This window comes from Miniopterus schreibersii (genome assembly GCF_964146895.1).
Source record: "Miniopterus schreibersii genome assembly, chromosome: 8".
Classification (NCBI taxonomy): Eukaryota; Metazoa; Chordata; class Mammalia; order Chiroptera; family Miniopteridae; genus Miniopterus; species Miniopterus schreibersii.
In genome coordinates this window covers 13129988-13149426 of record NC_138109.1, presented here as the reverse complement: position 1 = coordinate 13149426, position 19439 = coordinate 13129988, and the positions used below count along the sequence as shown (strand labels likewise).

The 19439-nt window shown below is 47.6% G+C and overlaps 1 protein-coding gene across 6 annotated transcripts in view; it reads left to right on the top strand.

Annotated features, from left to right (window-relative positions):
• The window catches only part of STPG1 (sperm tail PG-rich repeat containing 1), a 37936-nt gene that overhangs the window by 14721 nt on the left and 3776 nt on the right, over positions 1-19439 (top strand). For 4 of the 6 annotated variants that reach the window (XM_081146146.1, XM_081146147.1, XM_081146149.1 and 1 more), the window contains exons 4-7: positions 746-847; positions 4975-5145; positions 9783-9891; positions 14014-14179. In XM_081146146.1, the coding sequence (XP_081002272.1) occupies positions 746-847; positions 4975-5145; positions 9783-9891; positions 14014-14179 (548 nt within the window). Of the gene's footprint in view, positions 1-745; positions 848-947; positions 997-4974; positions 5146-9782; positions 9892-14013; positions 14180-19439 lie in introns of all 6 variants that reach the window. The other 2 variants (XM_081146145.1, XM_081146150.1) reach the window with 1 other exon arrangement.

Below are 19439 nucleotides of genomic sequence, written 5' to 3'. Positions count from 1 at the left end.
GCTCCTGGCACCAAGAAGGCACCCAGTAAACAGAGACAGAGGTGCATCCTTATCATTTCATGCTTCTTGCTTGGCCAACTTCTGTCAACATTTACCTCCCCTGGTAACTAGCATGGGAAAGGAGACGAAAGTCCAATTAGCGGCTGCAGCAGAGTCAAACTTTTGTTTACTCCCCTCTAACACACCTGCATCGTCTAGCCCCTGAGCCCCGTGCGCCCGCCTCGTTTTAGAAACGGTCCCGTTTGGGATGAAGGTTGTTTTTGTTTCATTTTGCTTTATAAACAGAAACACTCCTGGATTTCTCCCCTGAAAGGCTGAGGAAGAAGCTGAGTCAGGTGGGGTGTGGTGAACTTGAAATCGGTCACCCTGCCCTCCCCGTGGGCTTGGCTTACCCAACCGATGTGCACTGGCCTGAATATCAGCCACACTTAATTTCCCATTTTATGCCCATTTCTCCAATGGCGTGACAAACAGCAGCATTCTTCCAGAGTGCGGAATGGCACAGAGTGAGCAGGGAGAGCAAGGGCTTTGGGGGTCCCAGGCCCGCGTCGGGGTTCTAGCCCCCCACTCGGTAACCGACTGGGCAAGTTAGGAGATGGCAGAGCCACACAGTCATCCGGGAAGTGGCGGTGGCACCTGCCCCGGCGGATCATGGTGAGGCTTAGCGTTAATGGATGTGAAGCTGGTGGAAAAGCGCAGTGGGACTGAATGTATCCTGATAACGCCAGGTGCTCTTCCCTTGCAGGATGACATCCCAGGCCCTGGGTTCTACAACGTCATTCACCAGTCTCCAGTGTCCAACAGTGTCTCGTTATCTAAGAAAGGGACGTGTGCTTTTCCCTCCACGGTGAGAACCCCTTCTCTTGAGTGTGGGCGCTAACTGACCAGCCATTTCCTCCCTTCGTTGCATAATCACATATTGGACATCTGGTCCCTTCTCTCCAAAGGTCCGTGGTTCTAATTAGGAGAGAAACCGTCTCCTCAAAGTTCATGCAGGTAAATTGGAGCCTGTGCCTTTAACCTTTCCCCCCCGTCGCTACTCGTTCCCAAAGTGGAAGGAGAAGCTAGAGGAATATTCAGAACCTGGTCACCCCAAACCAATTTTGTCATCATGGAGTAGACTAAGCAGATGTCTTCCTGAGAGTTTTAGGCATGCCAGGAAAAAGTTATTATTAGACATCTCGCCCCAATATGCTGTTTTACACTGCTTAGGGTCTGATTGGGTTCTTCAAATTATTGAGAAATCTGATGGGATCAAAAGAGAGCAGGCAGCAGGCCTGGAATTTAGCGATCTCCCTCTTTCTCTTCTTTGTCAGATGTGGCTCTTTATCTTTGTGGAGGGCTCTGACAGTCAAGTACACAGGGTGTCCCCCCAAAATGTGTACACACTTTAACAGCTGATAGCTCAACTCCTGCTGCTTTCTTTTCAGATTTAACCCATTGGAATTAATAATTACTCAAAGTGTGTACACATTTTTGGGGGGACTCCCTGTATCTGAAGTGCCAATGTCCCTAACCAGGCTTGGGTGAAGACAGTTTTTATTTGAATATTTATAAATTGACAAGAAAAAAATAGTTTTAGCAAGGGCAAAGGGTCAAACTAGGGTAAGACTGGCTGAGGTACAAAAAAGTAAAACAGAAAGCAAACCCAAACTCCAGCATTAACAAAACACATATGCCATCTGTCCCTTTAAAAGTTGTAATAATCTCTTGCAAAAATGTATTATGATGCCTAACATTGGAATTGATTTCTGTTTTTTTAAAAAAACATCACACAAAGAAACCATTTAAGGCACACTGAATGCGGCCGCTTATTGGAATTCGGGTTTGGCAGAGTTGTATCCTCAAGGAGAGAACCGACTCTGGAGCCGTCTCCCCAGTAGCAAAGAAGCTGAGGTTGCACATGCCCCCGTGAATTCACCGAGCAACCGCGCCTCTACCTTGTTTTCTGCCCCAAGCCCTGGGAGTAGACTCAAAGACAATCAGCGAAAGAAGCGCCTTGTCTTACAATGTCCTGGCACAGGTGACAAGACTTAAGACCTAATCCTGACTCAGCTGTGGATTCCCGATGTGACCTCAAGCACATTACCCTCCTGTGTTCCAGTTGCCTCATGAAGTGGAGACTCCCTGGAGGCTCTGAGCATGTTAACCCTGCAATGAGTGAAAAACCCTTTGAAACTGCAGAGCCTTGTAAACATGCTAAATGTTATGATTGTTACCACCTGAGTCACAAACAACCCTTCCTGCAACACCTAGGTTTTGTCTCCGTGAACTTTTTTCCAAATAGTGGCACTGCCCATTTCTACTTGGTGCCAAAGAAGGGGCTGAATCAGAGCACACCACGCAGTCGATTCCCTGCCAGGCTCTACGTGCAGTAACTTCCCCCAGGACGAGCCTGCGCTGTCCAGAGGGGACTGGGCCCAAGTGAAGACCTGAGTATTACAGAATCAAATCAGGCCTCTTGGGTCTTTAAAAATTTCAGGCCAAGCCCAAAACAAGGCAGACAATGAGTTGTTCAGGCTTCCTCTCCCCTCCTTGATGGATGTGAGAATTTATATTTGTGCTTATAAGCACTTAAGTTTCTATATCCTTGGGCAGGGGCCTAAGTGGTTGATGGAGATCTGTCAGGAGGTTCCCCACATCTTACTTGGTTCCTTTCTGAGCTGGGTGTGAATTTCATCCTTACACCCTCTGTTAGTGACTTTCACTTTTAGCACCTCCTCCACTTCTGGATCTGAAGACGCCGAGGGAGTTAAAAGTAGCCCTCATCAGAGACAACCGTGCCTTACACTGGCGTGACCAGGAGGAGGGTGACTGTGGGCGAGGCTGACCAAAAAACTCTGTGGGTCTATAAACTTGAGAAACTTCCTGATGACTATTGGAACAGCTACACCCAACCTTTTGAGAGGACCTGTCATCTCTCTAAGTCCAAATTATATAAGAGCTTCATTAATGCATCCCGAGTCTTTGTTCCCCAATTATTCACAGGACAGACAAGGGAGGCAAATGAGGCAGGCGGAAGGAGACTTTGATGGCCTTTCTACATTTGCATGGTGTCAGGAGTGGATCTGGAAAAGTCAGTATGTGCTGGAGAGAGGTTCATAAATGCAGTGTGTGGCCAGATTGACCACAGGCCAGGCAATTAAAAGAAAGCCAAGGGGGTAGGGAGGGTGGTGAGTGAATGTTACGTCAGCTGTACACTGAGACAAATTCTATTACAATGCTTCACGAAACGGTGCCTCTGATTGGAGATTTTTAGTACAATTTCCCCCAAAATGTATGTGAGTAGGTTTTCTAGGCCAAAAAGGTTCTATGACCCAGTAAATTTGAGAAAGCCTACGCAGGTTTCTTTATTGCAGACGGTCTCAGAGCATTTACTGTGCCAAAGTATATTATGAATCCTCACAATGGGACCATGGTATGAGACTTCTCAAATGTAATTTGCCTCTGAAGCTCTCCCCCAACTGCTGCCACCACCAACACCACCTTATCTTAGAGAGCTGGCACTCCAAGGAACACACATTGGGAAATGGTGCTTTAGAAAAACATGTTTGCCCACTCTGTCTAGTGGCTCAAATGGCACCATCGAGGAAGGTTTGACCTCATCACCCTTCTTCCATGGAAGTCAAAAGAAAGAGCAAAGGTGCGCCTAGACCATGGGGCAGAGGAGATACAGGGTAGTATTTGTCTTGAACTAGAGCCCCCCATAGTCCTTTGTCAGCCGCTCATCCTGTCCTGGACCCATTCCTCTTCAGACTGGAAATCTGATCCACGTCACATCGTGGAGGCAGGCTGCCGGGGGGAGAAGGTTGGTTCCACTACTTGACTAGCTGAGGAAGTTCAGTTTCCTCGCGTGTGAGGATAACTGTCATATCTGCTACCCAGGGCTGCCATGAGGATTAGACGCAACGACCCATGAAAACCGCTCAGTTAGCCATTGCCCCAAATGCAAAGGCAGAGTGAGTACAGGGCTGGGGCGGCCTTACTTCTGGGAACATCAATGAGTCCACACAGTCTGGAGAAGGCAGAGGTAGGACTCAAACCAGCATAGACTCCGAACAGCTGAGATTCTGGACAAGAACCCTCCTGCTCCTGGCGGCACATCCACCCATGCACTGTGGTGGCCCATAAACCAGATGTTGAGAGCATTGCCTCCAAATATAGAGTGAAGACTTGGGGGAGGCACTGGCGCCTTCCCACAGCCTCCCCCCTTTCTGTGCTGGGTAGTTATTGACCCTTCTCAAGCTGAGGAAACCCAGGGCAATGTTCCCAAGCGCTTAACCATAAAACAATGAGAAATACCTGGTTTTATCAGACTCTAATACTTGCCATACTGTCCCAGGGTGAAGTGATGTTATCACCTCGTTTCTGTGGCTTTTGACCTTTTTCCTTTGGCAAACATTGATTCTGTTTGTTTTTTGAACTAAAAATAGTTTATTGTGGCTTTCTGGAAGAAACAGAATTGGTTCTGTTGAAACAGCAAAATTACTGTAGGGTTTTATGAAATCAGTAATTATGGAGCCTTGTACCTAGAAGACATAAGAGGCCAACTTGTTATTCAGATCATTTAACCTTGGAAATAAGATGTGCTGTTTCCTTCTGAGTAGAAAGAAAGCCTAGGATGGAAGAAAGTCTAAAGCTTCCATCATGTAAATGCCCCAACAGCTGATGATGAGTCACGTGTAAGTGGCTTGAAACAGGATTGGGTGAAAATGTGTTTATGGTGAAATTATTGATGCCAAGTCCCAAACATAAGATGAGTAACTTGAGTTTACAGAAGTTAAAACAGGTCGGAACTTGAGTTTTCCGAGAGGGAATCCTCAAAGCCTGAGGTCAGTTTATTATTGTTACTGCTAGAGCTTCGTCTTTTATGAAATGCTCTTAGACCTGCTGTTGGGCACCGTCTCTTTGGCGTCTGTCCTTTGGAGCCACAGGTGACGTGACAATGCTGATTCCTCTGGTTTCTCCTCGCAGCGTGCCCGATTGGACACCGTCATTTCTAAATATCCCGCAGCAAATGCATACACTCTCCCGTCGTGCTTTGTTTCGAAGAAAGACTTCAGTAATTCCTGTTCCAGCATGTTCCAGTTGCCAAACTTTGCGAAAGGTCTCAAATTCGAAACTCCTGCACCAAACCAATACAATGTAAGAACACTGCATATGCTTACAAAATATATGTTGAATGAGTGGTTTACTAAAATATAAGAAAGGAAGGGGGCACTTGGGGAAATAGTACTTTAAAACTAGTTAGCATTTGTTGGGTACCCAATGGGCACATGAGGCCATGCAAGACTCTTATAGGGAATTTGCAGAACCTAGATTAAAATATGGGTGACAAGGCCAGTGTGGAGCAGTGGGAAGACCACTGCCCTGGAAAATGCTTGCTATAGTCCCTCCTATCATGTAAGCTTTCCCAGACAGTGTTCTTATCTCTAGCAATGAGTCTATTACTTGCCACTTTATCTGCAGACAGATACTCATTTAATTTTTAGTTTCTTACAGGCAAAATAAACTGCTATCTTTCCATATCAGACAATGGGGTTTTTAAGAGTAGTCTCTGCCAGTTATGATCACTTTGTAGTCGCGGAGGCAGAATTAATGGTTAAGAAATGGAGTCAAGTTCAAATCTCAGCTCTGCCACTTTCTAACTGTGTGGCTCTGGGCAAGTCCCTTAACCTTTCAGGACTCAGTTCATTCATCTGTAAAATGGGCATACATATCTAGTTCATAGTATTAATGCAAATATTAAATGAGGTAACCTATGCTGGGTGCTTAGCATGAGGACTTTACCGTCCATGGAGATGTATAGAGCTGTCTTTGGGGAAGACAGTTATCTCCTGAGTCTCAGTTGTAAAATGGAATTAATGATACTTGCCCTACGGGGTTATTATAAAAAGCGAATGAGACAATGGGTACGAAAGCACTCTGAAATACATAAGGCATGAATGGTACATACGTTATTAATACTGTTATGCCGTATTTCAAAGTATTTTGGTCTTAGATACTGTATTTTTAATGTCCTTTTTCTTTTATAATATTGTAAGTATTTATTTTTCTGACTACAAAGATCCTGCCCACCTTCTATGTTTGATCCGATCTGTTATAATGTTCTCAAAGTAATATAAGTGCCTGCTCGGCCAACACTGTCCAAGAGAAATATAATGGGAAATTAATTTTAATAATATATTCTGGGGCCCGGCCTGGCTTGGCTCAGTGGTTGAGTGTCGACCTAGGATCCAGGCGATTTGGGTTCGATTCCCAGTCAGGGCACATGCCCAGGTTGTGGGCTCGATCAATGGCTCTCTCATCATTGATGTTTCTATCTCTCTCTTCCTCTCCTTTCCTCTCTCTGAAATCAATAAAGATATATTAAAAAAATAATAATAATATATTCTGTTTAACCCAGTACATTCAAAATATCATATCTAATCAATATAAAATTATTGTTAATTAGATATTTTATATTCTTTCCATTATACTAAGTCTTTCAAATTCAGTGTATATTTTATTTTCAAAGCACATCTTTTAAAAAAACATTTGTTTTTAATTACAGTTGACATACAGTATTATATTTGTTTCAGGTGTACAGCATAGTGGTTAGACATTTATATAACTTATGATAAGTCTATATCATAACACCCTATGTCATGACACCCTATGGCAACACATCTTAATCTGGAGCAGCCACATTTCCAGTGCTCGACAGCTACATGTAGCCAGTGGCTGCTGCATTGGACAGCACGACTCTACATAGTCTTTCCCTGAGATAATCAGAGCCTGACAGTAATGCCGGTGATGATGATGAAGCACTTTTCATGGCCTAAGAGTTATGTATTCATTTTATTTCATATTCACAAGAATCCATGAAGTGGGTTATTTTATTCTTAGTTTACAGAAGAGGAAACTGATGCTCAGAGAGGTAAAGGGACTTGCCCAAAGTTGCCCAGCTTGAAGGGACCATTTGCACATCAGTAAGCACAGGCAGGTGACTGAGGTATACAGCTGGAGAGTGAGCAGAGTCACCGTGTTCCAGTCCTGCCAGTGACACAGCTGAGATTCCAGTGGGGAACTCAAGACAAGAACTGGTAAACAGACAAACAGTAATGGCCAACTGTGGCCAGCTTTGAGAGAGAAAAACAGTGGAGCCTGAGAAAGAGAGAATATGTGTAGGGCGGGCAGTAACATGTACTGTACACTGGGAGGTCAGAAAAGGCTCTGAGGCTGAGACCCAAGGATTGAAGGAGAGCCAGAGTTGGGGGAACAACATATGCAAAGGTCCTGGGACAGCTAACAGCTTAGCCCATGGGGAACTACAATAAGGTAAAGCAGCATTGGCTGGAAGGAGAGGGGATAAAGGGGATCAGAGGCCTGTCTGTCAGGGCTCTGAAGACTCTGGGAGGGAATTTGAATTTTGTTCTCTGTGTACTGGGAAGCCCTTGAGGGGGATGGGAGGTATGGGGTGATGTCATCTGATGTACTTTTTAAAGACTTTCCCTCCAGCAGCTGTATGGACTGCAGTGTGGGCAAAGAGTGGGTTTTGGAAAACCAGTTAGGAAGCTGTTTATGTTAACAGGAGAGAGGTTGAGGCCCAGGCCAGGAAAGTAATACAGAAGATTCTCAGTCATTGCGTCTTCCCCATTCCTCAGAGGTAGTTAGTGTTTCTGTATGTCTGTCTCCCGCCCACCATGTGCTCCTTCACCCAGCTTCACCTCTCCAGTGCCCAGCACAGGTCCTGGTATTCAGCGAGCATGCAATAAACGTTGATGCTGTCAAAGGAGTAACTCCCCAGTAATCAGCATACAGTTCTTAATCTAGAAAAGACCGTTTCCCAAGCCAGAGCTCTGTCCTTCTGCTAACAGATCAATTTTAGGTGCTTGCTTTTGTTCATTATTGTTTTAATGTGGCTCTGAAAATAATACAAGTTTGTCATAAGACATATTCAAGCATTATAGAAACCCACCAACCAGAGAGTGGAAGACTTTTACAATTCTGCTCCCCACAGCAAACCACCATCAAACACCAGGTGCAGTTTCTTCCCTACTCTCTTCCTCTCTCGGGCCCTCCCTCCGGTACGAGGATTACGTTGTCCACGGTGCACGTGCATTTTCTACTTAACTGTATCTTGGGTTTTTCCCCCCATGCAATACAATTAATCGGCTTCATTCTCTTCTGACCTGCCCATGGAGTTATTTTCCTAGCGTGACGGTGAAATCTTCCGGGGACGCGCACTCAGCGTGTACAGAAATGCCCTCTTTTCAGTAGCTTTTCCGTCTGGGTGACGAATAAAGCTGCAGTAGTGTTTTGTCTACAGGTGGCTTTTCTCAGGCCTGGGGAACAATGGCTGAGTCAACCTGCGAGGAGCAGAAATGCGATAATCCTGTTAGCCACACTGCGCCGAGGTCTGCCCGGGCCTTTCTTTGCCTTTGCTCACCACGATCCCCGCTTCTCCATTCGAACCCTTTTCCTTGGTCCCATGTTATTACTTCCTCTCCGGCAACCTGGCTCCTCTCCCTGTGTCCAGTAATTAGCCTATTCCATCTGATCTTTTTGTTTGCCGGTCTCGGCAGGCAGCCTCGCCATTAGGACCCTGGGAAAAGCTAAATTCCTCCACCTTTGTCAACACGAAATCAAAATGCCATCTGCATTTCTTGAGAAACATTTTTCTGACAAAGGAGTATCACAGAAAATCAAACCATCCTGACCCCAGCAAATATTTTCACTCATTCGGTAAATATCCCCAGCCTTCCCATGTACAGTGTTTATGCATCTTTTATCTAATGAATGCAGGAGGCTGGCTGCAAACTGGCATTTAAAATATGTATGATTCACGTGTGACATGGGAGTGATCTTGGGGTTCTTTCTTTCCTTCTCTGTTATTTTTAGAGTTCCCAACACACTGGACACTCTCAAATGTATATGGTGTGGATCGACCAAAATTCTTAATTTTTGGTCCGTCCAGAAAAATCAAGACAAGAGAGTGCTTACAAACGTGATTGTGATCTTAAAGTACACGATGCCTCTTTACGCCCCAAGTCCCGTGTTTATAGCAGGACCGTTTGAGCAGCCAGGTATCAGGTGGGGATGCGTAGGACCGAGTGTTCTGATCTGAAAAGAATAAAAATGCAGGAAAAATAATGAAAATAATTTGCATGTACAGCATTACATGGTTTTTTTATTTAAAAATTTTGTTTTAAAATATATCTTTATTGATTACATAGAGAGGAAAGGAGAGGGAGAGAGAGAGATAGAAACATCAATGATGAGAGTCATTGATCAAGCCTGCAACCGGGCATGTGCCCTGACCGGGAATCGAACCCCGATCGCCTGGATCCTAGGTTGATGCTCAACCGCTGAGCCACGCCTGGCCGGGATACATGGTTTTTTTAAATAACACTTCGCTATAGATGATTTCCATTGACCTCCTGCGCCCAACCCCACTCAGTCAAGTAGATCAGGGATTATCTGAGCCATTTTACAGGCGAGAAAACTCAAATTCAGGGAAGTGAAACCACTTGTGCGGGATCACATGCCTGGGGTGCAGGCTGTCTCTCTGGGACACTGTCCTCTGTGCCAGATGCTTGCTGGTGGTCCCGAGCTCACAGACCGCTCCAGCTGGGGTGACAGTGAAGGCACCATTGGGTGACCTTTCCCGCTCACGTCAGTTCATTTTCTGAGAAGGACAAGTTTAAATTTGATTTTGTACCCAGATGTGACCCTTGTCCAGGCACAATGACAAAGAAAGGGAAGGCGCTAGGCACAGCATGCTGAGTTTCTCTCCCTAGGCCTCCGCCTCTTGCTGCGAGCAGAGAAACAACGTCAGTGCCCGAGCCGGGTTTCTGTCCAAAACCCAGAGAGGAGTTTTCATTAACACTGAAAATGGACCTGCCCCAGGTAAGCAGCGCCTTGCACTGGCCTTGACCTAAGGGTTCATGTCCAGATCTGATCTGAGGGCACCCATTCCTCCACTGGGCGTCCCTGGAAGGACTTAGGTTTTGGGGAGGTGGGAGTGGAGGCAGGTATTGAATAGAGAGAAGGGTGAGGAAAAGGCCAGCTGTCCTCCTTTGGGGAAGAGTGGCTGGCTTTGGAAATGTCCCCAAAGCAGCCCTGTTGGAGGGGCAGTGACTTCTCACCTCAGAAGTGTGCACGTTCCCACAGCCCAGGAGCCACCACAGGCCGCTGGGGGCACACAATACACAATGTCCTGACTCTCAGCTGCAGTATTCCTTCCCTCCTAAGCCTGGAGGCCACTCCTCCCGTCAGCAAACGATGGAAAATAGCTCCGATTACTGAGCTCCTGCTCCCTGCTGAGGGTTTCCCATGCAATCCACACACATCTGTCCTCACAGGTCCGCACTCCTGCTCCTGTGTTCCAGGTGAGGAAATGGAGGCTCAGAGAGCTGAAGTTACTTGCCAGGTGCCACAGGGCAGACCTAAGCCCAGAGGCGCCTGACTGAGGGGACTGCTGCCTTGCCATTCCGTTGTGACTTCTGAAATCGCCAGCATTCAGGAACACACAGGGCTGGCCTGCAAGTGTCCTCCCGCTGGGATGTGCCCTCCTGTGCCCTCGGACCTCCTCCCCTACCCTGGGGTCCTAGAGAAAAGTTTCCAGAGAGGGCCATATTGCAGGAGCACTCATTCCATTAGGCCTTCCCTAAGGGGACTGAAGACCCCTTAGGTAGCCGCCGCAGAGCCCATAGGAGGAGCAGGGTTTGCCTCTGCCATCATGCCTCTAGGAGGGGGTGTGAATAAAACTGCAGCGCATGTCAGATTTAGGCAAATCCAGATTAAAGTTGAGGTTAGTCTGAGGCTGAATAACAAAATGAGCCTTAATTAGGAGGCTAAGCCCGGGCTAAAGCTCCCCTGCCTTGCATCATCCTGGGCAAAGCCCCACCTTGTTTGTTTATACAGGAAAACAAAGCCGGCATCCCTGGGGTTTGGCCAGAGGCCGCACCAGTGAGGCCCGGATGTGGCACCCTCTAAGCGAGCCACAGGTGCCCACTCCCCGCAGGAAGGTCTGGGGGGGGGGATCCCCATATCACAGAGAACAGGAGGGGGAGGGGGCCACCAGCCTCAGTTAACTCCTACTGAGTGCCAGAGGCTTTCCATTCATTACCGAGTGCTCTCAAAGCCCCACAGAGCATTTGCCCAGCCCATGATCATATGCTCAGGTGTGAGCTGATAGTATTATTTTAGCTTGTTTACAGGTGAAAATGATACTTAGAAAGCAGGCAACTAGACCAGGGTCCCATCAAATTTGAATCCAGGCCTATTGGGCTTGATGCCTGCTGGGTGCCTCAGACACCTCCCCCACCTCCACTGGCCAGGGGCCAGAGCTGGGGAACCTGCCCCTCCTCCAGAAACAATCTGCTTTGACCTTTCACCTCTGGGAAGTAAGGCTGTGGCTTCTGCTTCCCTTTGGGGGTAGAAAACCTGCTGTGGAGGGTGATTGGCATCCTTGCTGTGTCCTGCTGCTGTGTGCCCACCTCAGGGCAGGGGAGCCGGGTCCAGCCTGCCCCGCCTTCAACGCTGGGCAGAATGCTCACCTTTACCCATTTGCTGGTTGGATTTTCTTCTTTTTCTTTTTTTAAAAAATATATCTTTATTGATTTCAGAGAGAGGAAAGGAGAGGGAGAGACAGAGATAGAAACATCAATGATGAGAGAGTCATTGATCGGCTGCAGCCCGCACCCCGGGCATGTGCCCTGACCGGGAATCAAACCCCTATTGCCTGGATCCTAGGTCGATGCTCAGCTGCTGAGGCACGCCCGGCTGGGCCTGGTTGGATTTTCTAAAGTTTAGATGTACCAACCACATCACCAATGTCCCCCTCTATTTTGCCTTAAAAAAAAAAAAAAAGGCTATTAGAACATGGGGAAAGACCTGTGTTAAAGTGTCACTTGAAAAATGAGTGTACAGAATCGAATCCGCCCTGTGAGCTCAACATCCTGAAGCAGAGTCCAGACGCCCAGGAACCAGTGTAACCCTGGGTTCTCGGGGCCATGGGAACATGCAGGCCCTTTTCTTCTGCTTTTCAGCATTTTATAATCAAGCATTGCTTTAACCTTTTCTGGCAGCAGTAAATGAGAATGAAAAAGAAACAGAAAGGTGATAGATATATACCAATATTATAAATGCTGCTAACTGGACATCTGCCTTTTTTTTTTTTAACTTAACCATATATTGGGAACATCTTTTCAAGTTATTAAAAATCCCCCTAGAACATCATTTTTAAAAAAATATGTCTTTATTGATTTCAAAGAGAGGAAGGGAGAGGGAGAGAGAGACATCAATGATGAGAGAGTCATTGATCGGCTGCCTCCCGCACAGATCGGTCTGTAGACATGTAGGCTACTCTTTCTCACGGTGCAGTGACCGCTCTGCTGTGCATCTTTATGATTAGAGCCCCCTGCTGGGAATTGAGCCCAAAACCCGGGCATGTGCCCTGACCGGGAATCGAACCCCCATCTCCTGGATCCCAGGTCGATGCTCAACCGCTGACCAACACCAGCCAAACTAACATCATTTTTTACACGGATGTATAGTAGCCCATTGTATGGTGGTACCATAAGTTAAGGAACAAATGCCCTTGTTGGAAATTAAAGTTTTAAACTGATCACTAATATAAATGCAATGGCAGCAAACATCCTGTTTAGTTCACAACTTAGTGTACAATCAAGAGCATTTCCTTATATCAATTGCTGAAAGTGAAATTGCTAAGTCAGAAGGTATGTAAACTAAGGTTTTTGCTCTTTGTGATCGAATTGCCCTCAGTGCAGGGACAATGTGTCCTCCTGCTTCTACAAGGCCCTTTCCCCTTGCCCTTGCCCTTGTCCTTGCCCTTGCTAGCACTGGGCATGACCATTTAAGTAAAATCTTGCTAATCAAGTAGTAGTGTTGTTTTCAGTACTTTTGCAATGGAAAAGTACGTTTTCTTTAAAACAGAATCCACTCTACAATATTTAGGGAATCTGGAATATTTTTCCCACCCGGAATGTGACCCCTAATGTAATTACTTCCACTCTCCTGGGCTCCCACCTGTTTTCATCCAGACATATGCATTCATAGCTAGATGTCATCATAGTACAAAGAGACTTTCAGGCTTTGCTCTACTTTCTTTTCAGAAACACGGTCGTGTGGCCGTGTGGTCCTCATATCTGTCATGTTCAGGGCTGACGCACCAGATGGGGCTGCAGGCATGTAGGCTACTCTCTCCCACAGTGCAGTGACCGCTGTGCTGTACATCTTTATGATTAGAGTTTTTCCATTATGTCGAATCATTTTCTTAGTTTCTGAGTGCTGGGAAGCCTGGGTGTGCAGACACCCTCAGGCTTTTGCCTAGACTGCTGCTAGTACTCCAGACCGCCTGCGCCCATTGACAGGGCTACGACAAGTTAGGGGTGAGACTGCTCCCTCTTCTCCCCAGCTCAGATCATTCTGTTCTCCCTCGAAGCCTTGTGCACAGTCACATTAATTTTATTCTGACACAGTTTCCTGAGACAGGGCCTGGTGAGAAAGCATGGGCTTTGGAGACAGGTGGCCCTGGGCCCACGCAGTAGGTGTTCAATAAATATTTGTTGATTGCAAAATAGCTATGAAACAACGACTATGTGCCAGGAACCTAAAATGTTATTCAACTATTATACCCACCCTGTTGTTGGGAGAATTCATCTTCCTGCATAGAGAAGGAAGCCGGGCTTAGTCCCTGGTTAGATGGACGTCTTTAGGCCAGTTATTCAATGTCTCTGAGTCTCAGATTCCACGCATTTAGAATGGAGGCGATACACCCATATTGCTGGGATGCTGGGAGCATTAACCGAGCCAGGTACTTGATGCGTGGGCCCGGGTTCTCTCGATGGTGAGTATTGTTTTTAGCTATCAGGCAGCCCTTGCATTTGACTGTCTTGGAGTGATACTGTCTTGCAGTCATTAAATATATTCTTAGGTGTAAGGTATGGCTTTTGATGTATTTGGGAAGAGTTTCTTACTCTGTTTAAAAATTTTTTTTCTCTTTAGGGTATTACAATATCAACGAGTCCCTTGTGAAGCAGTCACCGAAGATATTAGTGTCCTGTTTTAGATCGAAAACTGGCCGTGGACTAAAACTGACATCAATAGGCCCGGGGCCCGGCTCTTACAACCTGAATGAGCACATCAAAATTCCGAAAAAGACTCTTATCCCGTGAGTCCGGGCTATTCCGATCTTTCTTTTGAGAGGTGATTCTGGGAAGGACCCCAACGTGGGCGGAAGAGGAAGGGGTGTCGCTGCTTGTCAGGACAGTGCCAGGTCCCTTGTTGACACATAGTATAGGTGCTCACTAAATACTTACCAAGTGCATAATATTTATTGAGCAACTACTGTGTACCAGGAACTTAACGTCTCACTCAATTATCATAATTACCCTGTTGTAAGAATTATTCTTCCTGGAGGAGGAAGCCGGGTTTCCGTGAGACTGAGCCATTTGCCTAAGTTCCACACAGCTGCCTTAAGGTGCCGCTGGGAGTCAGGCTCGGCTCAGCATTGTGGGGACCTTCCCACGTCCCCCATGATGTCGTGCTCTCCTGGTGCTGACTTTATTCTGTTTTATAACATAAAGCCTCCGCTGGGGTGCAGGGCATACAGGAGCAGTGGAGCCCTCATAGTTAAAGACCTAGACCCTGAAGTTGGTCAGACCCACTGGACTGAAACTTCAGCTCTGCTGTTTTCCTGTGTAGTGACCTTGGCCACTGTACTAACCCCTAGGAGCCTCTGTGCCCCCTCCCCCCCCCCCCCCCCCCCGTGTCTGTAAAGTGGGGGTAATTTACACCTCACAGTGTTGTTTGCATATTTAAAAATATAGATTTTGCATGTGTATAGGAGGTGCAAATGATGACAATATTAACACACATTTTAAAAAAGAAGACAGGTACATTGAATGTTACTTTCACCTAAGAGGCTAAAAAAACCTCACAGCGCTTATTTATTCCTCAAATGGTTCTAGGACTTATAAAACTAACTGCAGTTAAGGTCAGTACCATCTTAAGACCTCACCCGTTTATAGTCTCCAGGCAGGACTGGCTGGGAGGGCTGACCAGAGGGGCTGGGACTGAGCATACTGGCACCTGGGCATCTCAGAGCAGGCGATTGGGCTCAGAGCCACAGTAGGTCAGAAGCCTGGGCAGCCCAGGGAGGCTGGCAATGTTGGGCATACTCCGTCGGTCCAGGGCAAGGGGAGGGGAGTTAGAGAGATGAGCAAGACACGGTGACAAACGCAGCTCAGCATCTAGACAAGGGGTTCAGGCCTCAGGTGGAGTCCGCAGGGTAAGCTGCTTCTGCCCTCTGGTTCTGGGTTCTGCACGTTGACCCTTCACAGGCTCCGGGGCTCAGGACTAGGGCAGGACAGTCTCCAGGAACAGGCTCTCTCTAAACATCAGAGACTTCCCGCCTCCAGGTTGGCTTAGGGCACTGCTGCACACCACCTTTCCCCTACTCTGCCAGCAAAAAGAGCAGCTTAGCAGACCTGAGTGTGAGTCCTGACTCCATCCCTTGAGGACACTTCTCCTTCCTGAGCCTCAGTTTCTACATTTTTAGGTGGAGATAAGAACCTGATCTCATTGGGATTCTGTAGGGACTAGATGAGAAAGGGCTTGGAAATAGCTGTTACTATTATAGCAGCTCTTATTCCATATCCTACAGGCATATTAGGATACAGGAGGCAGCCTATGGCAGTCTCTCCAGCTGGGCAGTGGGCTGCTGCTGGCATGTCTGGGGGTATCCAGGACTCCCTGGCTCTCTGTGATGCGTTGTGAATAATGGATCCTTGGTTAATAAGCCTTGGAAACACTGCTTACAAACCCTCTGCCCCTAGGAGCATCACAGTGAGCATGGGCTTATTAAAGGCTCTGAGAAGGCCTGCAGTAAAGGAACCTGTTAAGCCCAGTGTCTCTTAAATTTGGGGGCATTGGGTCACTGAATTCCTGGGAAATTCAAATTCATCCTCTGTGAATTGGGACAAACACTTCATTAGGTGCTTGCAGTAATGAAATAAGATAAGCCACAAAGCTCACCAAGTACGGTGCCCGGTAAGCTTTTATATATGTTGAAGACAGTCCTTTACACCGACTGGTGTTTCTTGAGGGGCCCCTGCAGGGTGGGTGCTGCTCGAGGGGCTGGCAGGTGGTGAGCGCGCCCTTTCTGGGCTCCTTAGTTGGAGAGCAGGGCACAGGTGTCTGCTCTGGCCACTCTGCTGACTCAGAAGCTAAGCAGATTTACCAGCTTCCAGGCGGCTTTAGAAGCGCAGAGAAGTGTCAGTCAAAGTTTCCCTTCTTCAGGCCTGAGCATTCGTCACAGTGATGACTCCATCAGTCAGGGTGAGTCGGGATATGGGCTTTTGGAGATCAAAACAGTTCCTCCTAGCTCTGCCTTCCAACTCCTGCTCGCCCACAAGGAGGTGCAGCTCCACTGACATCTCCCTGACCCAGGCCCGCTTCCAGGGGCTCTAAGCCTCTGGCTTCGCAGCCACACGCTGTCCTGTCCCAGCCAGGGCCCAAGAATCAAGCCCGCCTGCCCCGCTTCAATTTAGGTAATTACGAGGGACCCACCTAAAGTTCCCCTGGGATTTTCAGTTAGATACGGCTGCGGCTTCCCGAACGCTGTAATCTGTCACCTGCTACCCTGTTAGACAGACACCGCGTTCCGCCCCCGGGGCATCGGCTGCCCTTTAATGAAGAGAAAAAATTGCCCCTTTGTCCTCTAGACCCTGGGAACCCCCGAGGCAGAGTGAGTCAGCAGGGTCAGAAACAAGCCAACAACCCAGAAATCATGGCTGGATTGAGGTTTGAAGGCAGTCAAGGTGGCTCACCCTTTGTCGCCTTACAACCCAGTTCCTGTCACGTGGGTTGCCCTGCTCTCTCCTCTGCTGGAAATGCCCCCATTTCTACCCGAAGGGTTCCTGGGCACCTTTCAGGGCAAGTCCTCTCTCTCCTGGGGTAGATTTCTGAATTCACTCCTTTGGAATTAGCCTCTTCTCTCTCTCTGCACTCTCAATTTTGGTTTTTTTAATTTATTTTTTAATTTTTAAATTGATTTCAGAGAGAGTAAGTGAGAGAGAGAGACAGAAACATCAATGATGAGAGAGAGTCATTGATCAGCTGCCTCCTACACGCCCCCTACCAGGGATCGAGCCCACAACCCGGGCATGTGCCCTGACTGGGAATCAAACCGGGATCTCCTGGATCATGGGTCAGTGCTCAACCACTGAGCCACACCGTCTGGGCTCAATGTAGTTTTTATCTCTAGTCTCACATTTCATATTTTCAAAATAATAATGCAAGTAAAGCACTAGCTAATTTTCGTAGCAACCCTGGGTGGCAGGTATTATTATTCATCATTTTACAGAAGAAGAAATGGGCATGGGGAGGTGGAGAGACTTTTCTAAGGACACACAGCTAGTGACTGGGGACATTGGTCTGAGTGCAAAGCCTTACTGCCTTCAATTGTCACCAGCATGATTGCCACTGGCAGTGGACTGCCAAGCCCTCAGGAGTATTTGGGGTCTGTGTCTTAGCACAGAAAAGCCCAGACTCCCCAGAATGCCCACTGCACAGCCGCAGAGAGTGATGCTCTCTAAGGACCCGGGGAGCTGAGCTGGCAGAGCTGGGCCATTCCTGGGCATGTGGGCGGAGTAGAGGTTGACGGACCTCTCTCACCCATTTTCGCCAAGAATGCTGACAAGACACTGACCTGGCCTGCTTAGCCTCCTGCAGCCTGGATGGGAAAGTAGACACCTCATGGTCATTTCAAAGAATCGGGCTTGGGGATGACCCAGACAGTGTGGTGACCTCATACAACGGTTGGTTCATTTCAGACCTAATGTCCAGGAATCAAGCCTGTTTCTCAACGAGGCCAGTCACACACTCATCAAATTTCTGGGAGTTCTTTGAAGGGGTGACCGAAGCCAGAACAAGGAGCAGACAGCTTTTATTTATAAGGGGAGAGGTGGTTGATCACACAATATAACCAGTTCTTCCATGCCAGCTGGAGGGGAAAAAGGAGGCTGTGTTTCCCCCCTTTTCCTATGGGCACCTTTGTTCTAAATATAATCATCAAAGCCAGTGGTTTGAGCCTCAGGAAGGTTTACTGTGGCTTTCAACGACCTCCCCTGACGGTGGGAGTGTCCACCCTCTGGGTGACTCTGCCTCCCTTTGCTGAGGCTCGGTTGCTCCTCTGAGACCAAGTAGGGACCATAATAATAACAATAACTACGTTTATTAAGCACTTACTGTGTGCTGGCACTATGTCAGGCGCCTTACATGCCTTTCCTCCATCAACTCCTTTATATAATGGGTAGTATTGCACCTTGCTGCAGGTGGACAGGTCAGGGGACTTGCCTGAGGTCTTACAGCCAGTGAGTGGCATGACCAGAATTCAGACCCAGGTCTGTGTGACTCGAAGATTCAACAATTCCCCTCTGCCCTGATGCCTTCCCCTAATTGTTAGACATTTGAGACTTGGGTTCTGGCACCCACATTGCCACTAATGTGCTCTGCACTGTGGGCAACTTGTTTTCTCTGGGCACTAGTTCCTTTAGCAAAATACGGAGGTTGGATATGACTCTGCAAGGTGCCCATGTGCTCTCTGAGTTTAAGAGCACCTCTGTTTCAGAAGGTGTTGTCCAGAGGGCGGCAGAGTTTTAGTGGCCAAAAATCCCAGTTCCCTCCTCTGGTCCAGTGGGTTGGCTTCCAGCTGGGTGTCTCCTGTGGTTGTACAGGGCTCTGAGGACTTTCTCTTTTGGTGAGAGACCTTAGGAGAAGCTTCAGTGTGAGGCAGGAGCAGGCAGCCCTTCTATTGTATGGCCGGGAAAGTAGTATGATTCCCTTAACAATTCCAGAATTCCCTGGGCAACTCAGTGGAGCCTCTCTGAATCAAGGCTTGATGGAACGTCACAGCTGGAAGGGATCACAGAGGTCATGTCCACCCTGCCTCATTTTCCAGATGGGGAGACTGAGGCCCAGAGTGAATTAGTGTCTGAGCTAGGGCTTAAGTACAGGTTCCGTTCCTCTTTCATTCATGAAATACTCCCTTTTCTGAAGGAGGGGGAGACAGACCTGAAAACAGACAATTGCAATGGAAGTGGTGAGTGTTATCCTTCAGAGGTCCTTTAACTTCTAACCCAGTATTTTTCTACTCCCACGTCCTGCCTTGACAGGAAGATATGTGGTAGGATTCTGGGATGGCTTCTAGAGGACCTACTAGTCTCAGGATAGCAAGTCCCCAGAATTCAGGTTGCCTGTTTTCTTTCCCTGGCCATGGCAGACATCACAAGTAGATCACCAATGCTCTTCCGAGAAAGCCCAGGGAAGCCTCAGTTCTTTACACAGAGCTCCAGCCAGGCACTACCAACTGAGCAGAGGTGACAGTGAGATCAGTGCTGTCTGCCATTCCTGATTAGCTCAGTCACTTC